General features: G+C 46.3%; 1 protein-coding gene across 1 annotated transcript in view; it reads right to left on the bottom strand.

The window, feature by feature from the left end:
- The window catches only part of LOC115324003, a 135,873-nt gene that overhangs the window by 74,612 nt on the left and 37,371 nt on the right, over positions 1–23,890 (bottom strand). The window contains exon 10 of the mRNA XM_042292938.1: positions 17,978–18,173. Coding sequence (XP_042148872.1) covers positions 17,978–18,173 — 196 coding nt within the window. The remainder of the gene's footprint in view (positions 1–17,977; positions 18,174–23,890) is intronic.

Below are 23,890 nucleotides of genomic sequence, written 5' to 3' on the forward strand. Positions count from 1 at the left end.
GTGTCGCCCTGATTGCGTCTCGAGGTGCTATCAGGGTCGGATGATGACGATGTGATTCTTGAAGTGATGGGTTGCTTGTATGGCCATGGAAAACTGCAATAACAGACGGTTAGTGTATGCACTGCTTTGCGCCACTGCCGAACTGAAGACCAGGCCGGTAGACTGGCTTCCTTTTACGAAGAAATCCGCCGCTGGTGTCGCCCTGATTGCGTCTCGAGGTGCTATCAGGGTCGGATGATGACGATGTGATTCTTGAAGTGATGGGTTGCTTGTATGGCCATGGAAAACTGCAATAACAGACGGTTAGTGTATGCACTGCTTGCGCGCCACTGCCGAACTGAAGACCAGGCCGGTAGACTGGCTTCCTTTTACGAAGAAATCCGCCGCTGGTGTCGCACTGATTGCGTCTCGAGGTGCTATCAGGGTCGGATGATGACGATGTGATTCTTGAAGTGATGGGTTGCTTGTATGGCCATGGAAAACTGCAATTACAGACGGTTAGTGTATGCACCCCTTGCGCGCCACTGCCGAACTGAAGACCAGGCCGGTAGACTGGCTTCCTTTTACGAAGAAATCCGCCGCTGGTGTCGCCCTGATTGCGTCTCGAGGTGCTATCAGGGTCGGATGATGACGATGTGATTCTTGAAGTGATGGGTTGCTTGTATGGCCATGGAAAACTGCAATAACAGACGGTTAGTGTATGCACTGCTTGCGCGCCACTGCCGAACTGAAGACCAGGCCGGTAGACTGGCTTCCTTTTACGAAGAAATCCGCCGCTGGTGTCGCCCTGATTGCGTCTCGAGGTGCTATCAGGGTCGGATGATGACGATGTGATTCTTGAAGTGATGGGTTGCTTGTATGGCCATGGAAAACTGCAATTACAGACGGTTAGTGTATGCACCCCTTGCGCGCCACTGCCGAACTGAAGACCAGGCCGGTAGACTGGCTTCCTTTTACGAAGAAATCCGCCGCTGGTGTCGCCCTGATTGCGTCTCGAGGTGCTATCAGGGTCGGATGATGACGATGTGATTCTTGAAGTGATGGGTTGCTTGTATGGCCATGGAAAACTGCAATTACAGACGCTTAGTGTATGCACCTCTTGCGCGCCACTGCCGAACTGAAGACCAGGCCGGTAGACTGGCTTCCTTTTACGAAGAAATCCGCCGCTGGTGTCGCCCTGATTGCGTCTCGAGGTGCTGTCAGGGTCGGATGATGACGATGTGATTCTTGAAGTGATGGGTTGCTTGTATGGCCATGGAAAACTGCAATAACAGACGGTTAGTGTATGCACTGCTTTGCGCCACTGCCGAACTGAAGACCAGGCCGGTAGACTGGCTTCCTTTTACGAAGAAATCCGCCGCTGGTGTCGCCCTGATTGCGTCTCGAGGTGCTATCAGGGTCGGATGATGACGATGTGATTCTTGAAGTGATGGGTTGCTTGTATGGCCATGGAAAACTGCAATAACAGACGGTTAGTGTATGCACTGCTTGCGCGCCACTGCCGAACTGAAGACCAGGCCGGTAGACTGGCTTCCTTTTACGAAGAAATCCGCCGCTGGTGTCGCCCTGATTGCGTCTCGAGGTGCTATCAGGGTCGGATGATGACGATGTGATTCTTGAAGTGATGGGTTGCTTGTATGGCCATGGAAAACTGCAATAACAGACGGTTAGTGTATGCACCGCTAGCGCGCGACTGCCGAACTGCACTCTCAGAATCCTCCAACCCACTTTTCCGGCAGGGAGAGCAATAATTGAAAGCGGTTTCGTGGACACCTTCTTCTGTTTCTTGTGTTTACCTTTTTACCTTCCTAGCATATTTCTTGACAGTCTGAAGGTGCAGGTGTAAGATATGAGCGCCTAGTCTTGGAAAGGAATTGAGAAAGTATATTTACATTAAAGACAAACGTTAAAGGGGCCATGAAACGAATTTTGGGTTGGGATGAATGATTTTAAATTGGGACTTTACTTATCGCATATCGTTTAGTTGGCCAAAAGAAAGAGGGTAGAATATTAAAAGCCAGCTTTTCGGTACGAACATTTGAAAACATAGCGGACTATTTTGTACCTTCTTTCCTTCGAAAGCTCTCCGCCTTTTCACTATGATGCATCCGCGGTTCCTAAAACGCGTCAGCGGTACCAGCCTGGCGTCAGCCGAGCCCAGCTCACGCATTGGACACGAGAACTGCGTCACTCGGACGTATGGGCTCGTCAACAATCAATCCGTCGACGAATATTCGGATTCGCTTTCGTGGCCAATGAGTGCCCTGACGAAACTTATCGTCACTGGGGAACGACAAGTTCTATGGTGTGGAAGCTAGGAGTCATCGCACCGGCGCCGAAGAATGTCACGACGACGTGATTTCACAATTTGCATTTGAGTTGAGTATTAAAGCTAAGGAGGAAGAAGTAGGAAAATCGTTTCATGACCCCTTTAAGTAGAAGGGCTAAGAGCGAGTTAAGGTCGGTTCAGACACTTGCGTTTGAGTGCGTTTGACTGCGTTGTGTCGAGAACCGAAAGCGAGTCACCGGCACATCTAAGCTTCGTGTGAAGCGTGGGATCCAATTCAAGGAATCATCTTGGCACGCGATACAAGCAGCAGGGATGCCCTGGTTTCTCGCTGCGGCAACGCAGTCGAAGGCAGTCAAACGCTAGGGTGCCTTAATGTCCTTCTCTTTAGCGTGATGCCACCCTTTGTAGTACCCGATGCCGACAGCACGCGCTCACGGGTAAAATACAAAGAAATCGGCGAAAACAAAATGTCGCCGTAGCACAGTCAGCGCCACGAGGGCGTGCAGGGACACGTTCATTCACGCGCTTCTGAACAAAAAATAAAAATAAAAGTGTGAGACAAAATGGCCAGATGTCTCCACCATAAGCAAAGCGCACATGAAGGCACCCTATCAAACGCAACTCTCTGAACCAGGCTTTCGTGGTGGCTGGCTTGACTGCCTGAAGGCTCGACAGGCACGAGACAGGCAACAGACTGGAACGCACGTGCCGTCCGGGCCTTGCGCGACGGCGGCTTCCTTCTCAACTGTCACTAGGCACGCTTTCTTGGAGCGCGTCAAAGGTAATGAAAAAGAGAAAAGGAGACGGTGGATGCCACGTGCTCGCATCCTACCGTAGCCTTAAAAGACCAAGTCTCTTGGTTTGGAGCAAAAGAAAAAAAAAAGAACCGGCTTACAACAAAACAAAACGAAAAGAACGCAGCAGGCAATGGCTATCTGCTAGTATTAAAAAAAAAATACGCAAACGTTAGCCACTAGAAGCACAAGGGTATAGCTGACATCAAAAATATGCAAAACAAGGTCCAACATTAGAAGTGCATAGTCGCTCGCTCACAGCTAACATCAAATAAAGGTAAATGGTTGAAGCGGAAATGCAAGGGGTTCAAAAGTACACAAAAGAAAAAAGTAAAGAAACGAACCCCTTAGTTTGCGCTAAGCCAATGTCAGTTACAACAAGAATAAGAACGGCCGGGGCAAACGTACAGTCCAACTCATCCAACTCCAGCAACACAACGATCCAACAACACAACGATGAAAGCTGTCTGTTCATAGTCCTGGGGGTGGAGGCTGACTTGCCAGTATGCACTTTTCAAGTCCGTGGTAGAGAAGTACGCGCATCCAGCGATATCATGGATGATAGCATTCCTAAGGGACAGGGGATGCACCATTGCGATCGTGCGTTAATTCAGTGGTGCGTAGTTAACAAAGAAACGTTTCTTGTGTCCGGGAGACACTACGACCACTGGAAAAGCCCATGAGCCAGATCTTTTTTCGTGTTTTTCACGAACTGTCTCTCCTCGGAAGCGTAGTGGTACGGGCTACGGCTGTGGGGCAAGGCGTTTGGTAGCAGGTCAATGCGATGTTGCATGCCTGTGAAATGGCCTAAGTCATCTTCGTGACGAGCGAAAACTCCATTCTGTGGTGTCAAAATATCGGCAATGACAATATATTGACTGAAAGACAACTGATCTTCAAGGACGGCTGGCGGAAGATCAATATGAATGACTATAGCCACTGTACCGGCTATCTGGGCTGGCGGCTCGGCACTGGGGGCTACTTAAAGGCAAACATGGAGTCTCCTGGGCGAAGGCTTGCCAGGTTGGCTGCTCCGGCGAAGGCAAGGCCTCTCTCTGAAAGCAGTCCTGTGACATGGTCTGCGCTTGTGAAATCAGGCTCGATTGGGTGAGGACTACGGCATTGGACATCCGTGGTGCTAATTTTTGTTCTTCTATGATAGACAGACCTGTGGCCGTATGCTGGAGCCGGACGGGCTGCGGAGGCTTAAAGATCAGACGCGCCTGTGAGGCTCCATACTTATCTTCACCAGTGATCAAGGGGAGGATGTTGTGTTCCAGAACCGCGGCCTCGACGACTGCCGCGATTGGGCCAATGGTGATCTTAAGTAAAGCTGTACCCACTGAGAGTACTGTGGTACCTTCTACAACTTCCAGTGGAGGCTCAGTCCAGGGATGTAGCATGCGTGCTGGAACAAGCGACTTTGCTATGAGAGTCAGCTTGGAACCTGAGACTGGGAAAGCATCATAGTCTCCGATTCTAGTGAGGGTTGCTGAAAGAATGAGCACTGCAGCTGAGAGTCTTCAAGGGTCGCTGGCATTCTGTGAAGAGCTGGTAAAAATGGCTTTGCAGGCATGACTTTAACTGCCGACGATGATGCCTGTGCTAACTCATCGGGGTATGTTGTACACTTCGAAGCGAGGTGTCCGAGGTGTTTGCATTTATAGCAGACCGCTTGGGAAAACTCTTGGTCACTGGGAAACGCTGGGGCTCCATATTGCGACGGGATGGTTTGGTATTTGGCCCCTTGGAAGTTGGTGGACAGGTCGGCGATGCGTTGACGTGAGTCTGGGGGTGACGGTGGCGTCAAGCCAGAGCGCTGCGTAGGGTGGGTAGGACGGTCGAATCCAGCCGACCTAGATGAATGATGTTGGTGATTGGGTTGGGCTGGAGTATTCGAATGGCTTCCCTTGGCGTATTGGGCGGACCTATCCAGGCTCGGGCATGTCACAAGAAAGGCTTGGACGGTTGTTGGCCTGTTGGCTGACAATGCTGCGACGATATGTTGGTCCCGCGTGCCTTGGAGTAGGTAGTCGATCTTTTGCGGATCGCTCAGGGTTACCGGGCAGCGTTGGATGATCCTTAATTTGAGAAGGCGTACTGATGAAGGGATTCGCTAATCCCTTGAGTCACGTCCATGACCCGTTCCCGCCAGTGCATCAGTGTCCATTCTGTGATAAAGGTCTCTTGAGGGCGTCTCTACAAGCTGGCCACGTGTCGTATTGGCTTCCGAACGCGAGGTGCCAGTTTCGTGCTCTTCCTTTCAACTTGCTTGCTGCGATAAGCCGGGTGGTGGCGTCATTCCATAATGCAAGTTGCTAAACGCGTTGAACGTCCTCAAGCCATTCTTTGACGTTTTGCTCTGGCGAGCCCTCAAAATGTGGGAGGGTCGCGGGCAGGTCTGGTAATGTTATAACTGTCGTGGAAGGACGAGGCAGCTGCTGCATCAAAACAGCAAGGTTTTGTAGCGTGATGGGGTCTAGTGCCAAAGAACCAGCTGCAGAGGCCGACGCTTGGTCCAGGCTAGGCGAAGATTCGCGGCGCGCCTCGATGTCCGCGGGGAGTTGCCGGATGAGGTCTTCTTTGTGCCGGAAGTGTCTAGCTCACGTGCAGCGAGCTCTTCTTTAATACGCTTGACGCTTAGACACGACATAGTTCTTGCGCCTAGTTCATTCCAGACAATGCCGGGCATGGCTTTGTCGGGCGAGGCTTACCAAAGGGCTACGAAACGTTCAGCTCACCAGAAATAGCAGAAACGAAGCGCGTTCTTAACGCTTTGCGAAAACGCGAGGGGTGGTAGTAGGTCGTTCCAGAGCTTTCGGGTTTCTTGTCGAGAACGGTTGCAGGTGTTCATGACGGGGCATAGGCGGAACCAGGCGAATTGAGGCAAGGCTGGCGGTCGGGCTCTGGTAGGCTTTCACGGTTCAAGGTCGACTGCGCCATATATGAGATTTGAGGGCCTAGTCTTGGAAAGAATTGAGAAATTATATTTACATTAAAAACAAACGTTAAGTAGAAGGCCTAAGAGCGAGTCAGTGGTGGCTGGCTCGACTGGCTGAAGGCTCAACAGGCATGAGACAGGCACCAGACTGGAACGCACGTGCCGTCCGGGCCGGGCACGAGGGCGGCTTCTATCTCAACTGTCACTATACTCCGCGACAACTTTTCTTGGCAATGCAGTGGAAGGTACGTCCCGCGTCCCCTCTCCCAATTTCAGTGTACGCAGGCTTTCCTCCTCCCCCATTTTCGGGGAGAGGAGGAGAGCCTTCGTACACTCAAAATGGGAGAGGGGACGCGGGACGTACCTTCCACTGCATTGCCAAGAAGAGTTGTCGCGGAGTATAGGCACGCTATCTTGGAGCGCGTCAAAGGTAACAGAAAGAGGAAAAGGAAACGTAGAATACCACGCGCTCACACAGGCGTGTTTCCTCGCCCTTGGCTGGAGAGACAAAATACTCTCTCTTGCTTGTTGATCCCCGAGAGGTGCCGCTGTCCTCTGGCCGATGTTTCTCCTGTGCGTGCACGCTTACCATTCACTCGCATACTCATCATCATGTCTGTCTAACTTCTGGTTCGGATGTTAGGGATATGCCATGCTGGACTATGTGGCAAGTCCGGCGAATCGCGACATGGCATATTACGAACTTATCGCGGAATGACTCATGAGCCGAGCCTACCGCCAAACTCGAGCACGCCAGATGTCATGTCTACAATTCGTGAGTCCCCCTTGTTCCTAAAATCATTCGGTACCCACTATATTGCATATCCCTCATTATTTCAAAGATAACATCGTTTGCAGCAGGTAAGTCGCTTCTTGAAAATCATAAATTTCACAGCAGAATGTGATTTTCAGCGAAGTTATCACAAGTAGAGCACCCCCTTCTGACTTTTTTTTATTATTTCATTACCAGATGGCAACCCACTTGCCAAGTATCTTCGAATGTAAATAAATTAACTTTTCAAAGTATTTGTACTCTACTCAAGATAGTTTGTCTAGAAGCAACCTGAATACTACTCTACACTGTTAGCAAGTCCCGTGTATTTGGCGAATATTTGGGGTGAAAAACACGCTATTTACACAAATTACCATAAATTTACACGATGAGTAACGGATAATTCGTTCAGAAATCATGCGAGGTTGTAAAAAACGTGTTTTGGTTCGGTCATACACGCATCACCGTGTAGCCGACCTCGATAACACTCATCGCCCCCGGCGACGACCGCGGCATTGCCGGCTATCGAAGCACCGGAATACTTGGGGACACACTTAGAAAGGACCGTCGAGACAAATGCCGCGGAAAGAAACATGTCTCGGAGACAGATATGCACCAAAAGCAATTGCGCCATGTCGCAGGACGTTGGCGAAACCCGCGCTTACCGTGCTCGCCGCCATCTTCTGGTCGATGGCAATGCGGCTTCCCTCATGTCGGCCATGTTTGTATTTAGTTTAGGGGTCCTGATAACAGTTTCTTAGACACCACAAATAAAGTTATGGGTCTAATTATTCGTTCCAAACAGTTAAAATGGATATAAAAAGCGTGTCCTCGATGTGAACACGTGACATTGCAGTTGGTTTCGTTTTAGAGCGCAGCTCTTAGGGGCCCGTTCCCGGCTTGAGCGGCGTCGCCGTCGGCGTCGCCGTCGCCGTCGCCGTCGGCGTCGCCGTCGGCGTCGGCGTAACCAAGGTCATCCCAAGGTCACGTGACCCCCAAGGTCATCTCAAGGTCACGTGACCCCACGTGACCCCCTGAAGGTCACGTGACCCCTCGAGGTCACGTGACCCCTTCCAAGGTCATCTCAAGGTCACGTGACCCCAAGATGACCCCACGTGACCCCTTGAAGGTCACGTGACCCCCAAGTCACGTGACCCCTCTGAGGTCACGTGACCCCCGAGGTCACGTGGTCGCCTCCCCAAGGTCACGTGACCCCCGAGGTCACGTGACCCCTTCCAAGGTCATCTCAAGGTCACGTGACCCTCGTGACCCCCAGGTCACGTGACCCCTCTGAGGTCACGTGACCCCCCGAGGTCACGTGACCCCTCCAGGGTCACGTGGGGGTCACCTTTGGGGTCACGTGGCCTTGAGGTCACCCCCAGGTCACGCCTCCCCGAGGTCACGTGACCCCTTCCCCGAAGTCACGTGACACCCCCCCCGGAGCATATTAAAGAATGAGGGGAGGAGGAGGAGAAGGGGGAGGGGTCTACCCTCCCCTCAGTACCCTTCACTCCTCCTTCTCAAGAGCTGCGCTCCAATTCGGCGTTACAGGGATTTGTAAACGGCTTCCACTTTTTTTGCTTCAACCTTCAACTGCAAGCGATCTGGCCACGGCGCAAGCGCAACGCCGATGTACGCTGGAAGCAAGCGCCGGTTGGCTTTCGTTGTTTTTGTTTGACCGCAGAAAATCTGGCAAGTACGCATGGCGCCGCTACTGTTTCGGTTTGGCGCGACGCGAGAAGCTTCGCATAGAGCTTCGGAGTTTGCGAGCACATAGTGAAGACGTGATAGGAGAAGTGCCCCTGTGATGTTCCTGGAAGACGGAGAGTAGCATTCGTAATCGTCGCGTGTGCTTTGAAAGCGAAGGCAGTCACAGGGTCCACGAGTTAGCAACCACAAGCCAAGGTTCACGACAGCGCGGCGTTGACTTCGGCGATCTCGTTCTGTTTGGTGCAACCCGGCGATGCGAAAAAGAGCTGAAACATTCGTCGTGTGTGGTGCGGTGCTTTGTATTCCGGGTCTGAACCACGCTTTTCACACGGAGCGCAAATTGTTTGTTGCGTGGTGGAGGTTCAACGGGTACAGTCCCGTCGTCGTCAGCTGATCCGGTCCAGCTGGTCCGGGAGGACGCAGCGAGCGTTTTTAAAAGTAAATCTTCCTTCGTTCCGTTTCAAACTGTGGAACTATCCCGACACATACCGTGAGTAAGAAGCAGCGGGCGTTTTCAACAAAATTACGTTGTTTTAATTGAATAATGGACTCCGGATTGTTGTCTTAAGTCTTCCGTTTTTTTTGCTTCGTGTTTGACTGCGTTTGCATAGCGACGCACACCGCTCGAGTAGATGATCCGGTCCTGCAACGAGTTCGTTGCGCCAATCATGCGGCGTGAATAAATTAGGGCAAGGTTTCCTACCTGCCCACAGATGCATGTACTGAGTCCATTTTTTTATGTTGTGAACGTAGTGCTCTTTCTTTATTTTGGAAGACGCGTTGGTGCATTTATTATGGTACAATCACTTGAGAGTTGAGAAATTGGAGAGCGAGCAAGCTTTCTCAACTTTGTCTCTTTCTCTCTGGCACAGCACTGTTTCAGTTTCAGTAGGCATATCTACTAGCAGGTACAAACTGCTCTAAAGCAGTGAAAAACGGGAAGCTTAGGACGGTGCGGACTCCGTGTTTCGCGCTTTTCGCAAGGTGACAGGGTAAATGCTTTTGTGAGATATGCGGAATATGCAAGCGATTTTGTTATGCCCGTCGTTTGCGTCTCTCCAGCAAAACAAATAAGATGATCTACTACAAAGGCGCAATCACAAGCCAAGATTTAAGATAGCAGTCGTTTGCTTCGGTGATCCGTGTAGCTGTATTTTACCCTGCTCTCTGTAACACCGTGTCATGACGAAGAGCTGGAATGGTCACGGTTTGTGCTGGCCTCCCGGTTGACAGAAACCCGCGTCGCCCGCATCGGCACCGAGTGCGCTTGGGCTGTTGATGCTCAAGCCTTTCATCCGCAGCTGATCGCCAGCTCATCCTGCTGCTCAACGGTGAGGAAGCGGCGAGAGTAACCTCGGAAGTGAATGTAAATCCTCGTTCATTCAGTTATCCGGTGTCAAAGTGTGGAAGATGTCCAACGTGTACTGAGGGCGGGAACTACGAGCGTTTTGCCTTGCTTTTATAACCGAAACCAGACCAACGAGATAACTGCCTTGCGTACTCTAAAATGACGGGAGCAATAAGTTTCAACAGGTCGAGTACGTCACCGGGGATGTAGGCGAGATGGTGCACACTGTTTAAACGCTTGCAGTATCCACGAGTGGTACCAGGAAAGCGACGTCAACAGAAAAGGAGCTCGCGATTCAGCATAATGCACTGCTACGGGCCCGTGTATCTTCAAAGTTCGGGGTGGTGGCAGTATAAAAAAAAGACGCATCAGCGCCCCACACCAGTGTTCACGAATAACACCGGTCACAAACTCCCAAGCCCCACCGCTCTTCTCGACACCGACACGACATACGACAACAAACTGCATCAAGACGCCCCAAAAGTGAAGGCGTCTGCTCCCGTACTGCAACTGCTGCAACTAGCGGAAGTGAAGTCGTGAAGTGTTGGGCGGATGTCCGGATGTCCTTCACAAAAATATGTAAAAAATGCTTTGCGCAAGGATCATTTTCATTTATTATTGTATACGTAATGACAAAATCCCAATAATTTGTTTTCCTATCTGATTCAAGCTAGTCTGACTGCTCATGACACTGATCAAGCAAAAAAATAACAAAAACTTGAACTTTTTCATGACCGGTTTAAGATTTATTGTTAACATCGTTATTTATTGCAACGGACTAACATTATAGATTTTGCCTCCATACTTTTTAAATGCCAACAGTTCTAACACACGGCTGTCCATTGCGCCGTGTTTTGTGTATTCTTCTATAAATCTGTAATGGTCAGCGACCAAAGAGCTCACCCGCACATGTCAAGCTTATATGCGCCGCGGGGAGAAATAGATATCGAGTAGGAAGTGTCGGGCGTAGTGTCGGTTGTTGTGCTTGTGTACATGTTGGTGCTGTGTAGTTGTGTGCTGTGTTGCCTGCGTTGTATGTAGGGTTGCTGTGTAGTCGTGGTCATTCGCAGTGTTAACAGATTCGTCTTTTTTTTTAAAAACAAGCTGCTAGAAATGTCGATAGGTGGCGCAAGTTACCGCCCGATTCTAAATAGTTTGCTCAAGTTATTTATCCATGTAAGTTCGGCATTCGTTTTTTTTTTTGTTGCTTTTTTTTGTTTAGCGGTTTGTTGAAGCTACCGACGCCGCCGACAACGCACGTACGTACCTTTGCAAGTAGCTACGTCCGCCGCTTGGAGACTTTACTGTGTATAAAAGACATCGAACGAGAACTAACGCGCCCTGTGTGCTTTCAATTCGGCTGAAAGGCTCGCGGCTCGCTGGGCTCGTCTCCCGCCTGTTCTCGGCCGCTGGCCGCCAAGTTTCATAAGGAACACGCTCGAAACGTTTTTGCAGAAGGCAGACACGGTGTAGCGTGTTAAGTTTACACAGCACCTCATGTGTAGACGAAAAACACAGATGGCCTCGTGTAAAACGAACACGTTTCGACGTGTCCGCTATGGGACAACGGTTTACACGTCTGGGCGTGTTATTTTTGCTAACAGTGTAGATGCATTTTCAAATGGGTATTTAGTATCTGGCCTTTAATGTTTTTGTTGAGTATTTTGTACAACGCTTTTCCCTGGAACATGAGTTTCCCATATAGCTTTAGCACATGTATAAAAAATGAATTTCCCGGGCCATTATTATATTATCTGGCGTAGAAACACCCTAAATACCTTTTCAAAAAGAGTTATCCGGCCGCTGTCATTTTGTGACTAGCCAGAAGTTTCTGCCAAGCGCATAGGATGTGGAAACCCAACCAGCGCAACGATCCAATTGCGTAGTATTCGGAGTTCGCCGGCTTTTCTTTAATGTCTTTACTTTACTGGCCTTTTCAAGATATTTCCTCTGTTTGTGTTATCTTCCTCTTTGAGGACCAGGGAATACCAGGGTTCGTCACCTGCTCCGCCTTCCATGGAAATGAAGGAAAAAAAAGCGAACATATAATGGCCCGCGGCGTGGACCGCTCGACGTTCTTTGAGGCTTATCTCCGCTGAGGTAATCTTTGCAAAGCCTTTACCGTCTTCGCGAAAAATAGCTTATTCGGGGCGGCGAAGGGGACAAAACAGACTCGTCCGTTACTTTGATTCAATGCTGCTAAAAAAAAAAAAAAAAACTTTTTTGAAAACGTGTTTAAGGACAAGTCAGGATTTCTTCCGATTGTTGTGAAGTGACTGGACTATACACCGTAGATTAAAATTTGGTGGTTTTACGCGCCAGACCTACGACGGGCATCTGGCACGCCCCAGCGGAGGACTGAGGATTAATTTCGACCAACTGGGGATCTTTTGACGTGCAACCGAAAGCTCGGTTACACGGCGCCTTCTCCGCAATAAGCCTCCGTCAGATTGCGGGCACCTCGGTGGGGATTTGAACCCGCCAGCTGGGGATCCGTAGGCCGGCGCTCTCGCCTCGGAGCCACCGAGGCACACTGTAGATTGAGTATGCTGTGTTATTTGAGATCTTTCTCAAATAAACCCTGTTTGCATAACACGAGAACGCGCGGCACATATACATTATGTTGTTCTATCTCCGAGAGCTGTTCAGTTTAATGCTTTAATCAGTGAGTACCCATGCGTTTCGGGTATTGTGTGGAGTCTTATAAGTTCAACATTAAAGACCTTTGGAAAATTACATGGCTGAGTGAATGATGTCGTCAAAAATCTACATAAAATGAAAGAGACATTGGAGATCCATTTAATTTTTTTCTGTCGCGTAAAAAACTCACCAAAAATAGCTCTCATGTGTCTTTCTGTTCCCAAAAATATTACATTGCCTTCTAAAAGCGTCGGAAAATTATATTCTCCATAAAAAAAACAAAAAAAAACAGCGATTCGGTTATCACCAGCGTCCGGATTTGTGCCTTCGCAGGCTGCCACAGCCCACTGACAAAAAAAAAAAAAAAAAACGTACAGCGAGGCGTCGTTGCGCAACGTTGACTAACTCTCAGAACCGGGGACGCGCGCTGTAAATCGCTACGCTCGAAACTGCCGCTGGAAAGGTCTATACTGAGTATAGACCTTTCTGAGTCCATTTTTTTATGTTGTGAACGTAGTGCTCTTTCTTTATTTTGGAAGACGCGTTGGTGCATTTATTATGGTACAATCACTTGAGAGTTGAGAAATTGGAGAGCGAGCAAGCTTTCTCAACTTTGTCTCTTTCTCTCTGGCACAGCACTGTTTCAGTTTCAGTAGGCATATCTACTAGCAGGTACAAACTGCTCTAAAGCAGTGAAAAACGGGAAGCTTAGGACGGTGCGGACTCCGTGTTTCGCGCTTTTCGCAAGGTGACAGGGTAAATGCTTTTGTGAGATATGCGGAATATGCAAGCGATTTTGTTATGCCCGTCGTTTGCGTCTCTCCAGCAAAACAAATAAGATGATCTACTACAAAGGCGCAATCACAAGCCAAGATTTAAGATAGCAGTCGTTTGCTTCGGTGATCCGTGTAGCTGTATTTTACCCTGCTCTCTGTAACACCGTGTCATGACGAAGAGCTGGAATGGTCACGGTTTGTGCTGGCCTCCCGGTTGACAGAAACCCGCGTCGCCCGCATCGGCACCGAGTGCGCTTGGGCTGTTGATGCTCAAGCCTTTCATCCGCAGCTGATCGCCAGCTCATCCTGCTGCTCAACGGTGAGGAAGCGGCGAGAGTAACCTCGGAAGTGAATGTAAATCCTCGTTCATTCAGTTATCCGGTGTCAAAGTGTGGAAGATGTCCAACGTGTACTGAGGGCGGGAACTACGAGCGTTTTGCCTTGCTTTTATAACCGAAACCAGACCAACGAGATAACTGCCTTGCGTACTCTAAAATGACGGGAGCAATAAGTTTCAACAGGTCGAGTACGTCACCGGGGATGTAGGCGAGATGGTGCACACTGTTTAAACGCTTGCAGTATCCACGAGTGGTACCAGGAAAGCGACGTCAACAGAAAAGGAGCTCGCGATTCAGCATAATGCACTGCTACGGGCCCGTGTATCTTCAAAGTTCGGGGTGGTGGCAGTATAAAAAAAAGACGCATCAGCGCCCCACACCAGTGTTCACGAATAACACCGGTCACAAACTCCCAAGCCCCACCGCTCTTCTCGACACCGACACGACATACGACAACAAACTGCATCAAGACGCCCCAAAAGTGAAGGCGTCTGCTCCCGTACTGCAACTGCTGCAACTAGCGGAAGTGAAGTCGTGAAGTGTTGGGCGGATGTCCGGATGTCCTTCACAAAAATATGTAAAAAATGCTTTGCGCAAGGATCATTTTCATTTATTATTGTATACGTAATGACAAAATCCCAATAATTTGTTTTCCTATCTGATTCAAGCTAGTCTGACTGCTCATGACACTGATCAAGCAAAAAAATAACAAAAACTTGAACTTTTTCATGACCGGTTTAAGATTTATTGTTAACATCGTTATTTATTGCAACGGACTAACATTATAGATTTTGCCTCCATACTTTTTAAATGCCAACAGTTCTAACACACGGCTGTCCATTGCGCCGTGTTTTGTGTATTCTTCTATAAATCTGTAATGGTCAGCGACCAAAGAGCTCACCCGCACATGTCAAGCTTATATGCGCCGCGGGGAGAAATAGATATCGAGTAGGAAGTGTCGGGCGTAGTGTCGGTTGTTGTGCTTGTGTACATGTTGGTGCTGTGTAGTTGTGTGCTGTGTTGCCTGCGTTGTATGTAGGGTTGCTGTGTAGTCGTGGTCATTCGCAGTGTTAACAGATTCGTCTTTTTTTTTAAAAACAAGCTGCTAGAAATGTCGATAGGTGGCGCAAGTTACCGCCCGATTCTAAATAGTTTGCTCAAGTTATTTATCCATGTAAGTTCGGCATTCGTTTTTTTTTTTGTTGCTTTTTTTTGTTTAGCGGTTTGTTGAAGCTACCGACGCCGCCGACAACGCACGTACGTACCTTTGCAAGTAGCTACGTCCGCCGCTTGGAGACTTTACTGTGTATAAAAGACATCGAACGAGAACTAACGCGCCCTGTGTGCTTTCAATTCGGCTGAAAGGCTCGCGGCTCGCTGGGCTCGTCTCCCGCCTGTTCTCGGCCGCTGGCCGCCAAGTTTCATAAGGAACACGCTCGAAACGTTTTTGCAGAAGGCAGACACGGTGTAGCGTGTTAAGTTTACACAGCACCTCATGTGTAGACGAAAAACACAGATGGCCTCGTGTAAAACGAACACGTTTCGACGTGTCCGCTATGGGACAACGGTTTACACGTCTGGGCGTGTTATTTTTGCTAACAGTGTAGATGCATTTTCAAATGGGTATTTAGTATCTGGCCTTTAATGTTTTTGTTGAGTATTTTGTACAACGCTTTTCCCTGGAACATGAGTTTCCCATATAGCTTTAGCACATGTATAAAAAATGAATTTCCCGGGCCATTATTATATTATCTGGCGTAGAAACACCCTAAATACCTTTTCAAAAAGAGTTATCCGGCCGCTGTCATTTTGTGACTAGCCAGAAGTTTCTGCCAAGCGCATAGGATGTGGAAACCCAACCAGCGCAACGATCCAATTGCGTAGTATTCGGAGTTCGCCGGCTTTTCTTTAATGTCTTTACTTTACTGGCCTTTTCAAGATATTTCCTCTGTTTGTGTTATCTTCCTCTTTGAGGACCAGGGAATACCAGGGTTCGTCACCTGCTCCGCCTTCCATGGAAATGAAGGAAAAAAAAGCGAACATATAATGGCCCGCGGCGTGGACCGCTCGACGTTCTTTGAGGCTTATCTCCGCTGAGGTAATCTTTGCAAAGCCTTTACCGTCTTCGCGAAAAATAGCTTATTCGGGGCGGCGAAGGGGACAAAACAGACTCGTCCGTTACTTTGATTCAATGCTGCTAAAAAAAAAAAAAAAAACTTTTTTGAAAACGTGTTTAAGGACAAGTCAGGATTTCTTCCGATTGTTGTGAAGTGACTGGACTATACACCGTAGATTAAAATTTGGTGGTTTTACGCGCCAGACCTACGACGGGCATCTGGCACGCCCCAGCGGAGGACTGAGGATTAATTTCGACCAACTGGGGATCTTTTGACGTGCAACCGAAAGCTCGGTTACACGGCGCCTTCTCCGCAATAAGCCTCCGTCAGATTGCGGGCACCTCGGTGGGGATTTGAACCCGCCAGCTGGGGATCCGTAGGCCGGCGCTCTCGCCTCGGAGCCACCGAGGCACACTGTAGATTGAGTATGCTGTGTTATTTGAGATCTTTCTCAAATAAACCCTGTTTGCATAACACGAGAACGCGCGGCACATATACATTATGTTGTTCTATCTCCGAGAGCTGTTCAGTTTAATGCTTTAATCAGTGAGTACCCATGCGTTTCGGGTATTGTGTGGAGTCTTATAAGTTCAACATTAAAGACCTTTGGAAAATTACATGGCTGAGTGAATGATGTCGTCAAAAATCTACATAAAATGAAAGAGACATTGGAGATCCATTTAATTTTTTTCTGTCGCGTAAAAAACTCACCAAAAATAGCTCTCATGTGTCTTTCTGTTCCCAAAAATATTACATTGCCTTCTAAAAGCGTCGGAAAATTATATTCTCCATAAAAAAAACAAAAAAAAACAGCGATTCGGTTATCACCAGCGTCCGGATTTGTGCCTTCGCAGGCTGCCACAGCCCACTGACAAAAAAAAAAAAAAAAAAACGTACAGCGAGGCGTCGTTGCGCAACGTTGACTAACTCTCAGAACCGGGGACGCGCGCTGTAAATCGCTACGCTCGAAACTGCCGCTGGAAAGGTCTATATTCAATTACATCTTACTAAACGCATGTTGTGGCGTATCTATTGCGTAGTATTCTTGCTCCGCACCCATTAAGCTTCCAAAATTGTAGGAGGAGAATGCTGAAGAACGACTCACGAAGCGACAAAAGGTAGCAAGAAAAATCACGCCTCAGGCTTTTCAATTCAGCCGTCAGTCACAATAGCTGAGTGTTACTACGCACAACCTACTCTCAGTCAGTTCGTTTTCTGCCATAGCTCTTTAATTCACGGTGATTGGTCCACCGTGTTCTGTGTCAAAGAGAAGTCGCGCATCTTATAGGTAAAGTGATGATATTTGTTTTGAAGATAACCCAAGGCCTTTTGTTACATTCTTGGTGACAGGAAAATGCCTCCTGACCGCAGCCGTTGGCAGCTTAAAACACCGGGCTTCTATCGTATTATCCTCACGTTTCTTGCGTTGTGATTTGTTTTATTTTGTACTCTTATTTATCAATGATGTAATAAAATTAGATTTGGTGCAATAATAAGATTCTTGCCTTTGCCACCCCCTGCAAATAACCACGGCTCACAAGAACAGAATGGCAAATACAATTTTTGTTTTATATTTGACCTCTATAAGAAACTCACTAACTCGAAACAGGAAGAGAATCAATTGCCGCCCTTAGATTATGCCATTTCTATTTCAGTTTCAGCGCCTTCACGGAAGTTCACTGGAGTAATGATGAAAAAAATGATGATCAAGTTTGTGGCGGAGTAGGCCATATGTGGGTAAAGTGGCGAGCCAGGCTCGTACATCACGTCCGGGTCGCCAATTGGTCAGGGCTGAAATGTCCCAGTGCGGTTAAATGACAGGGGACTGCCTTCAAGGTTTATAAATGATCTTTAATCGCGTGGGCAGCCCCGCATTCGCCGCACCTGCCGTCGCGCGACCCGGTGTGCGATCCTGGCTCGCCGCTGTGCTACATATGGCACATGCCCGCACAAACTTGACCATCATTTTCATTCGAGAAGATGCGAAGCCAGGCCTTAAATACGCCAAACTCTCCCAAGCCTCTTATGAGCGTAATTTCAAAGGTAGGCTGCCTAACTGGCGAGGCCTTTTGAAGAGCCCCAGAGAGAAAATCGTAAAGAAAAATAAAGTTATTGCTTATCCCAGACGCTGAGACTGGGTTGTAGATGCGCATTAGACGCTGAGACTGGGTTGTAGATGCGCAATTGTTTTGTCGTTAGTAGTTTTAAAAAGAAAAAAACGAAAGTAACAAAAGTTTCAAAACTGACTCACCCTCTTTTTTCGTTTTCACCATTGTAGACACAGATTGACTGCATTTGTCAATGCGACAACAGGCAACGCTAACTGTGGCATTCCTTATGGTCTCTGGCAATTCCATAAGGATGTTGTGCAGAGATGACTCCTCACTGCCTCTTTCAACTTTTACAAGGACGTAGTCCATGTGGAGTCTTTTAGACATACGATTTATCTGCAACAAAAATAAGAGTGCACAGAACATGAACTGGTTCACTACATTGTTTTCAAAATAACCCAAATCACATTTTTAAAGTGTTACGTTTTGTCTGAAATCTTTATTTCATACCTTCTCCACAAGCCACCCCAGCTGGCATGGTATAAGAATTTATATTTATAGCTTATACAACGAATATTTTCTAGGCCATTACAGGACCTTCTGCATACACACATTCACACATCTCGTTATACAGGGTGTTTTTATTAAGCATTACAGAGTTGTTTAAAACAATTCTGTGAAAGCTATACTTATGCGGTTTGTTCAGATGAGCTATACGGCGAGAGGGACATAGTATATGGGGATAATCATAACAATCAGTCGGCTAATTAAGTAAAATTTGTTAATTAACTTTTTAATTAATAAAAATACTCTTATGGTTCCAGTCCGAAATCTGCTGAACATCGTCCAAAACCCCTAAATCGGTAATTTTCAGAAATACTTTAAGCGCGTGAGAAGCGCAGCAGTGCGTTAAAATTGCCACTCGTGGAGCAGGTACAAGGCTGGGGCTAGATAAGAGACGGAAAAATAGCGCGCGCGCCTTACCACAACCGCTCGCGTTGTACCTGCTCCACGAGTGGTAACTTTTGTGCACAACCACGCTTTTCCCGCGCTAAAAGTCTTTCTGAAAATGACTGATTTATTGGTTTTCGATAAGGATCAGAAAGTTTCTAATGGGAACCATATGTATATTTTCATTAAAATGTTACTTAACAAACTTTACTTAAGTAGCTAACTGATCACTACGATTAGCCTCCTACTCTATGTCCATTTGGCAGTATATCTCACCTGCACAAATTGCAAAATTATAGCTTTCAAAAACCTTTTTAAAACAAACCTGTAAAGCTAAAATATACACCATGTATATATACATATAAGGAAAAGACTAGTTCGGAAAACTACTAACAGAGTATAAAAAAAATAAACGTACTTGGAAGCTTTTTAGTGTGTTTTATGACATAAACTATAGTGTAGGATGCCGAAGAGTGTAATGTAATAAAGTCGCAGTCGCGTCGTTGTGAGTCGACGCTTCGTCCCGAAACAGGCCTGTCTGGAGCAGAAACATCAACTCACTTAATGTTTTAGAAAACCAACAATGCTTGAAGTTTGACTTCATTACTTATATATATATATATATATATATATATATATATATATATATATATATATATATATATATATATATATAGTGGAACATAATAGAATGTTCAGCAATGTTTCAGTAAGGGACAAATTAAATTAGTATTTCATCGACTATCCACTAATGGTTTAAGCACCAGTGTGCACTGAATAAATATGATTGCTCATGAACATGACATTCAATTAAGTTTGCGTATTTAATGCTAATCAAATGTTTGAGTAGCACACAATATGCAAAACGACAATGCTGGAAACTAGAAGCCATTTGTAATTGTTTAAGAGTTTTGTATTTAAGTATTTATATTAAAATCCTTTAACTATTCGCATCTTCAGCAACTTATAGGGCGCGCCACTTCCGGAGAAACACGGTTGCTCGGATTATGTCATGTCGTGCCGGCATTGTCGACTGAACGGAGGATTTTGTTTAGCAGATGTTCTTGGTTTAGTTCCCGTTTCCTAGATGTACGGACTCCGACGGTTAACAGTGGCCGGTGCACCTGCACTAACGATGACAGTTTTCTTTCTCCGGTGCTTTGCATTAGTTTCATATCAAACATTTTGTGTCTGAGATGTTTTGTCATAACAGAGAATATCGGTCAGCTGTACAAGTGTGCTGCCAGGCGCAAAGATAAGCTAAGTTACCTGAACCTCGTCCGCGCGATCGTGAGCATCCCCAGTTACGAAACTGCTCCTGTCGTTAGTTAAGGCCGCAGAGGCACAACAATTACAAAAATTAAGCAAATGTTTCTGCAATACCGTGCGGATGAGAATCGCCATTTGATCCAGGTTTTAGTAGAATTCGTAGCCATTTTGACGAATACGTTCGTTATGTATGATCATATTATGCCCAAATAAAACAAAATCAGCATGTCTTTTTCGGCTTGAACTCTGAGTTTTATTTTTAAGGAATACTGTTAATTTCAGTCAAGGAATAAAATAGTGTTTTATTCAAACAAGTGTGTATGATGATGGCGAAAAAGCCACTGATGTCTCCTGATTCTGCTGTTTACTTCAGCAGCACAGATTAAAAATAAAAATGTTCGCTGAATAAAATATTGAGCAGATATGACATGCTCTTTTATGAAGAGGATATATTGTTCGAGCCCCACTGGGGCTCATATTTGATATATACCTTAAAGTCTGTAAACGCTACCATCGTGTCGCTCGCTCATGTCGACCGCTCATGAAACTCGTTCATGAGGATTTTCTAGTAATAAAACGACTCCTAAAACATATTATGTGTTGTTTTTTTTACAAATAAAGCACGCGTAGCCAGCGGTCTTGTAACAGCGAAAGGTCGGTACAATGTTTTTTTTTATTTTTTTTTAATTTTTTGTGTATTTTTGGAACGACCAAATAACACGCTCCCTCCCCCTTCCCCTTTCACCACCAGCTCCCGACGCTCCTTCGCCTCCCAAACAATTACAACGTCGCTGCCCTTAGCAATGTAGGCCTAAAATCTTTGCAGGAAAGCCCACTTGCGAAACCACCATTTTGTCGATTCGTGTCTCTTGATATGTGTGTGTGAAAATTTCTACCGAATATACAAGAAAAAAGAGAGAACTCTCACTGTGCCACAATAACCTTATTGTAAATTATGCATAAAGACAATAAGAATAACAAAAAAAAAATTGTGTATATTTTTTTTAGGTAATGTCGTCTGTGGGCCATTACAGGGTGATATACTAGATATAGCATACATGCTAGTTATATCTTTGTTAACATAAATGTAAGCACGTACTGAAGCTAAGTCTGATGTGGCGCAGTTTGAAGATGAAAGAAGCACATACAAAATAATGTAGAAACATTTTTTTTAAACATGTCCTCGTGCGTCCCAATTGAAAACATAAAAACATCAATAGCATAAAAAAAAACATTACAACGAAAGGAATACATCGCTGGACATATGCATGTCTCGTAGAAGAGAACGTGGAAGCTTTTTATGTTTAAATCTGAATAAAGTGTCGAAGCGCATATTCAAGCGTAGACAAGTTAATTAAACTAATAATATGTTCAGGAAGTCTGTTTTAGTCATTTATTGTTTTAACATAAACAAGGGAATCGAGACAAATATTTTTTTTTCAAAATATGATTCTAATAATTTATAATGATTTCAAAGAGCAAACCTAGCTGTTGGGGACAGGTTTAAGGTAAGTATCAGAAGTCCGTTCCTGAGATCATGCTTCACTTCAGAGGCAAGGCTACGGTGAGGTTGGCGTGGTTGCGAGCTTCGCCACTTGGTGAGGTCAACGCGTTTCAACCAGTCCGTCCGACATGCCCGTAACGCGCTGCCAGCAGGAGATGAATAGGCGCCGGAGAGAAGTAAAATTCGGTTCATCAAATTTTGACAGCCTACGCGCACTCGGAACTTATCTCCGTACTTTAGCAGAGCGACACTACTTTTATAGAAAGTTTAACGTTACGATATTTGGGGACATCCACCAAATGTTAGAGTGTAATATATTTTAAAGCGATAGCCTGAAAGAGCTCGAGTCTTAGAAAAGCTGGCGTCTGCGTCGGTGGTGGACAGGAAAATCTTGGTTGGTCGACAGGGTCATAATATCACGGCCACATGTCCTCGCGCGGGACTTTCAACAAATTCACAACGCTCACGTGAAATGCGACGTCAGGCGTGGATTGAAAAAAGATTCAAATATAAAAAGTAACGCGCCTTTACAGGTCGCCGCATGTTTCATGTTCTCACTTTAAACAGTAATTACTTTGCCATAAAGAACAATCCGCAGAAGTTTAGTCGCAGGTGGGATCCGAACCCACGACCCTCGGTTGCGAGCTACGCGTGCCATCCACTAGGGCACTGAGACTCTTTTTTTCTATTTATCACATGGAAATAGGACAGTAGGAACACTCAAGACATACATTCTGACATAGTTATCTCTTATTTACATTCAACTGTCTGCTGATGGTCCCAGGGAAATACGAAGAAAGAGGGTCACATCTCTAAAAGTCAGGAAGACGAACACACTTGTCAAGAAGGGTATACCATTCTGGGCGTTTCTTAAGGCGATCATACACATTACGTGTATGTGACAGAGTTTGTATGAAATTGGACTTTGTAAACCGTGTAGGATGAGCATTTTTTTATCAATAATCCTTGTTTTTCAAAGGTTATGCAGACCCATCAATGTGAACAGTTCATAAGAAAAAGTATCATTCTGGTCTAAAGGCAAAAAACGTATGGCATATACAAAGATATTGAGATCTTTCTCCGATGTCCTTTGTAGGACATCGCATAACAAATAGGCGTCGATGCGAAAAAATAAAGCATTTTTATATTGTTTCAGGTTGATTGCACAGACAGCAGTTAAGTGACCAAGGGAAAAACACGCCTTTTTCACGAAGCCAAGGCTTTACCCGCAACGTTGAAATGTGGAGTTTATAAAAGAATGACTTCGCTGTCGGTGAGACATGTAGCTTACACACACGTTTCAGGACGTCTTGTCCCGGGCCATTACTGGACATACTGTGGTACAGGGGCACAGGAAATAATGCATCGATGAGATTAACATATAAAGCTTTCCGCGACACTTTAAATACGAATTCAAAGAAAAAACGCTCTTCAAGGAACTCTATGGAGCTCACTCCCTCTCCGAGGTATCCCCTGGGACGAGATGTGCCCACAGGCAGTGCTGTCACTACCAATAGGGCAACGTACTTGAAAGCTTTGCCTGCATGTACGTTCGAAGGAAGTCATGAAGCACAGTTCTAAAGAACAGGAAATCTGATATAAGTTGTTTTAAAAAGACGTGTAAAGTCTGAGACCGCTTTGCTTAACGGAACGAAAAATACGATCTCGTCTCATTAGTTTCCAAGTGGAACCCCATACAAAAGTGGCGAACACTTTGTAAACCTTCTGGATGTGGCCTTTAGTATAGCAAATCACCTGAAGTGCGTACCAGAGTTTCGCTGCTAAAAATTATTACAGGCTTGTGCCCGTCCAAAAATAAACCGCTGATGTACTTTCATTATTGCCGCTTGAGTTTTCATCTTTTCCACCCTTTCTGTCCAATAATATCCATTGTTCCTAACACAGTTAAGGGGAGCTCCTAAGTACTGAAGGCTATGTTGCTCCATGAAATGCCAGCGTAATTTGAAGGTGTTGTGGCCCACTGTCCGCACCAGAAGCAAGTACACTTTGCCTTGTTGATGAACGCCCCAGTCGTAGAACAGAACGTTTTGAGCTAAAGCAAACACATTGTCTACGCTTCGTTTGTCTTTACAAAAAAACACAATGTCATCCGCATATGCCAACGCTTTTGCCTCTGTGGAGTAGAAACGGTATCCTTCTGCAGTAGGGCTGTTTAATACGCTTAGACATAGGGGCTCTAAGTGCAGTTCAAACAAAAAGGGCGACAAGGAGCATCCCTGTTCGACAGATGACCCTAGACGAATTGGACCTGCCAGGGATCCATTCACTATAAGCCTAGTGGTACAATAGCGGTAGCATATCTTTATTCCATTAAAAACAATGTTGGTCCTACGTTTCTGTGGCAGAGGATGTCGAGTATAAAAGTGTA

The sequence above is a fragment of the Ixodes scapularis genome, unplaced genomic scaffold (assembly GCF_016920785.2).
Source record: "Ixodes scapularis isolate PalLabHiFi unplaced genomic scaffold, ASM1692078v2 PGA_scaffold3__209_contigs__length_174095766, whole genome shotgun sequence".
In the NCBI taxonomy this organism is placed as follows: domain Eukaryota; kingdom Metazoa; phylum Arthropoda; class Arachnida; order Ixodida; family Ixodidae; genus Ixodes; species Ixodes scapularis.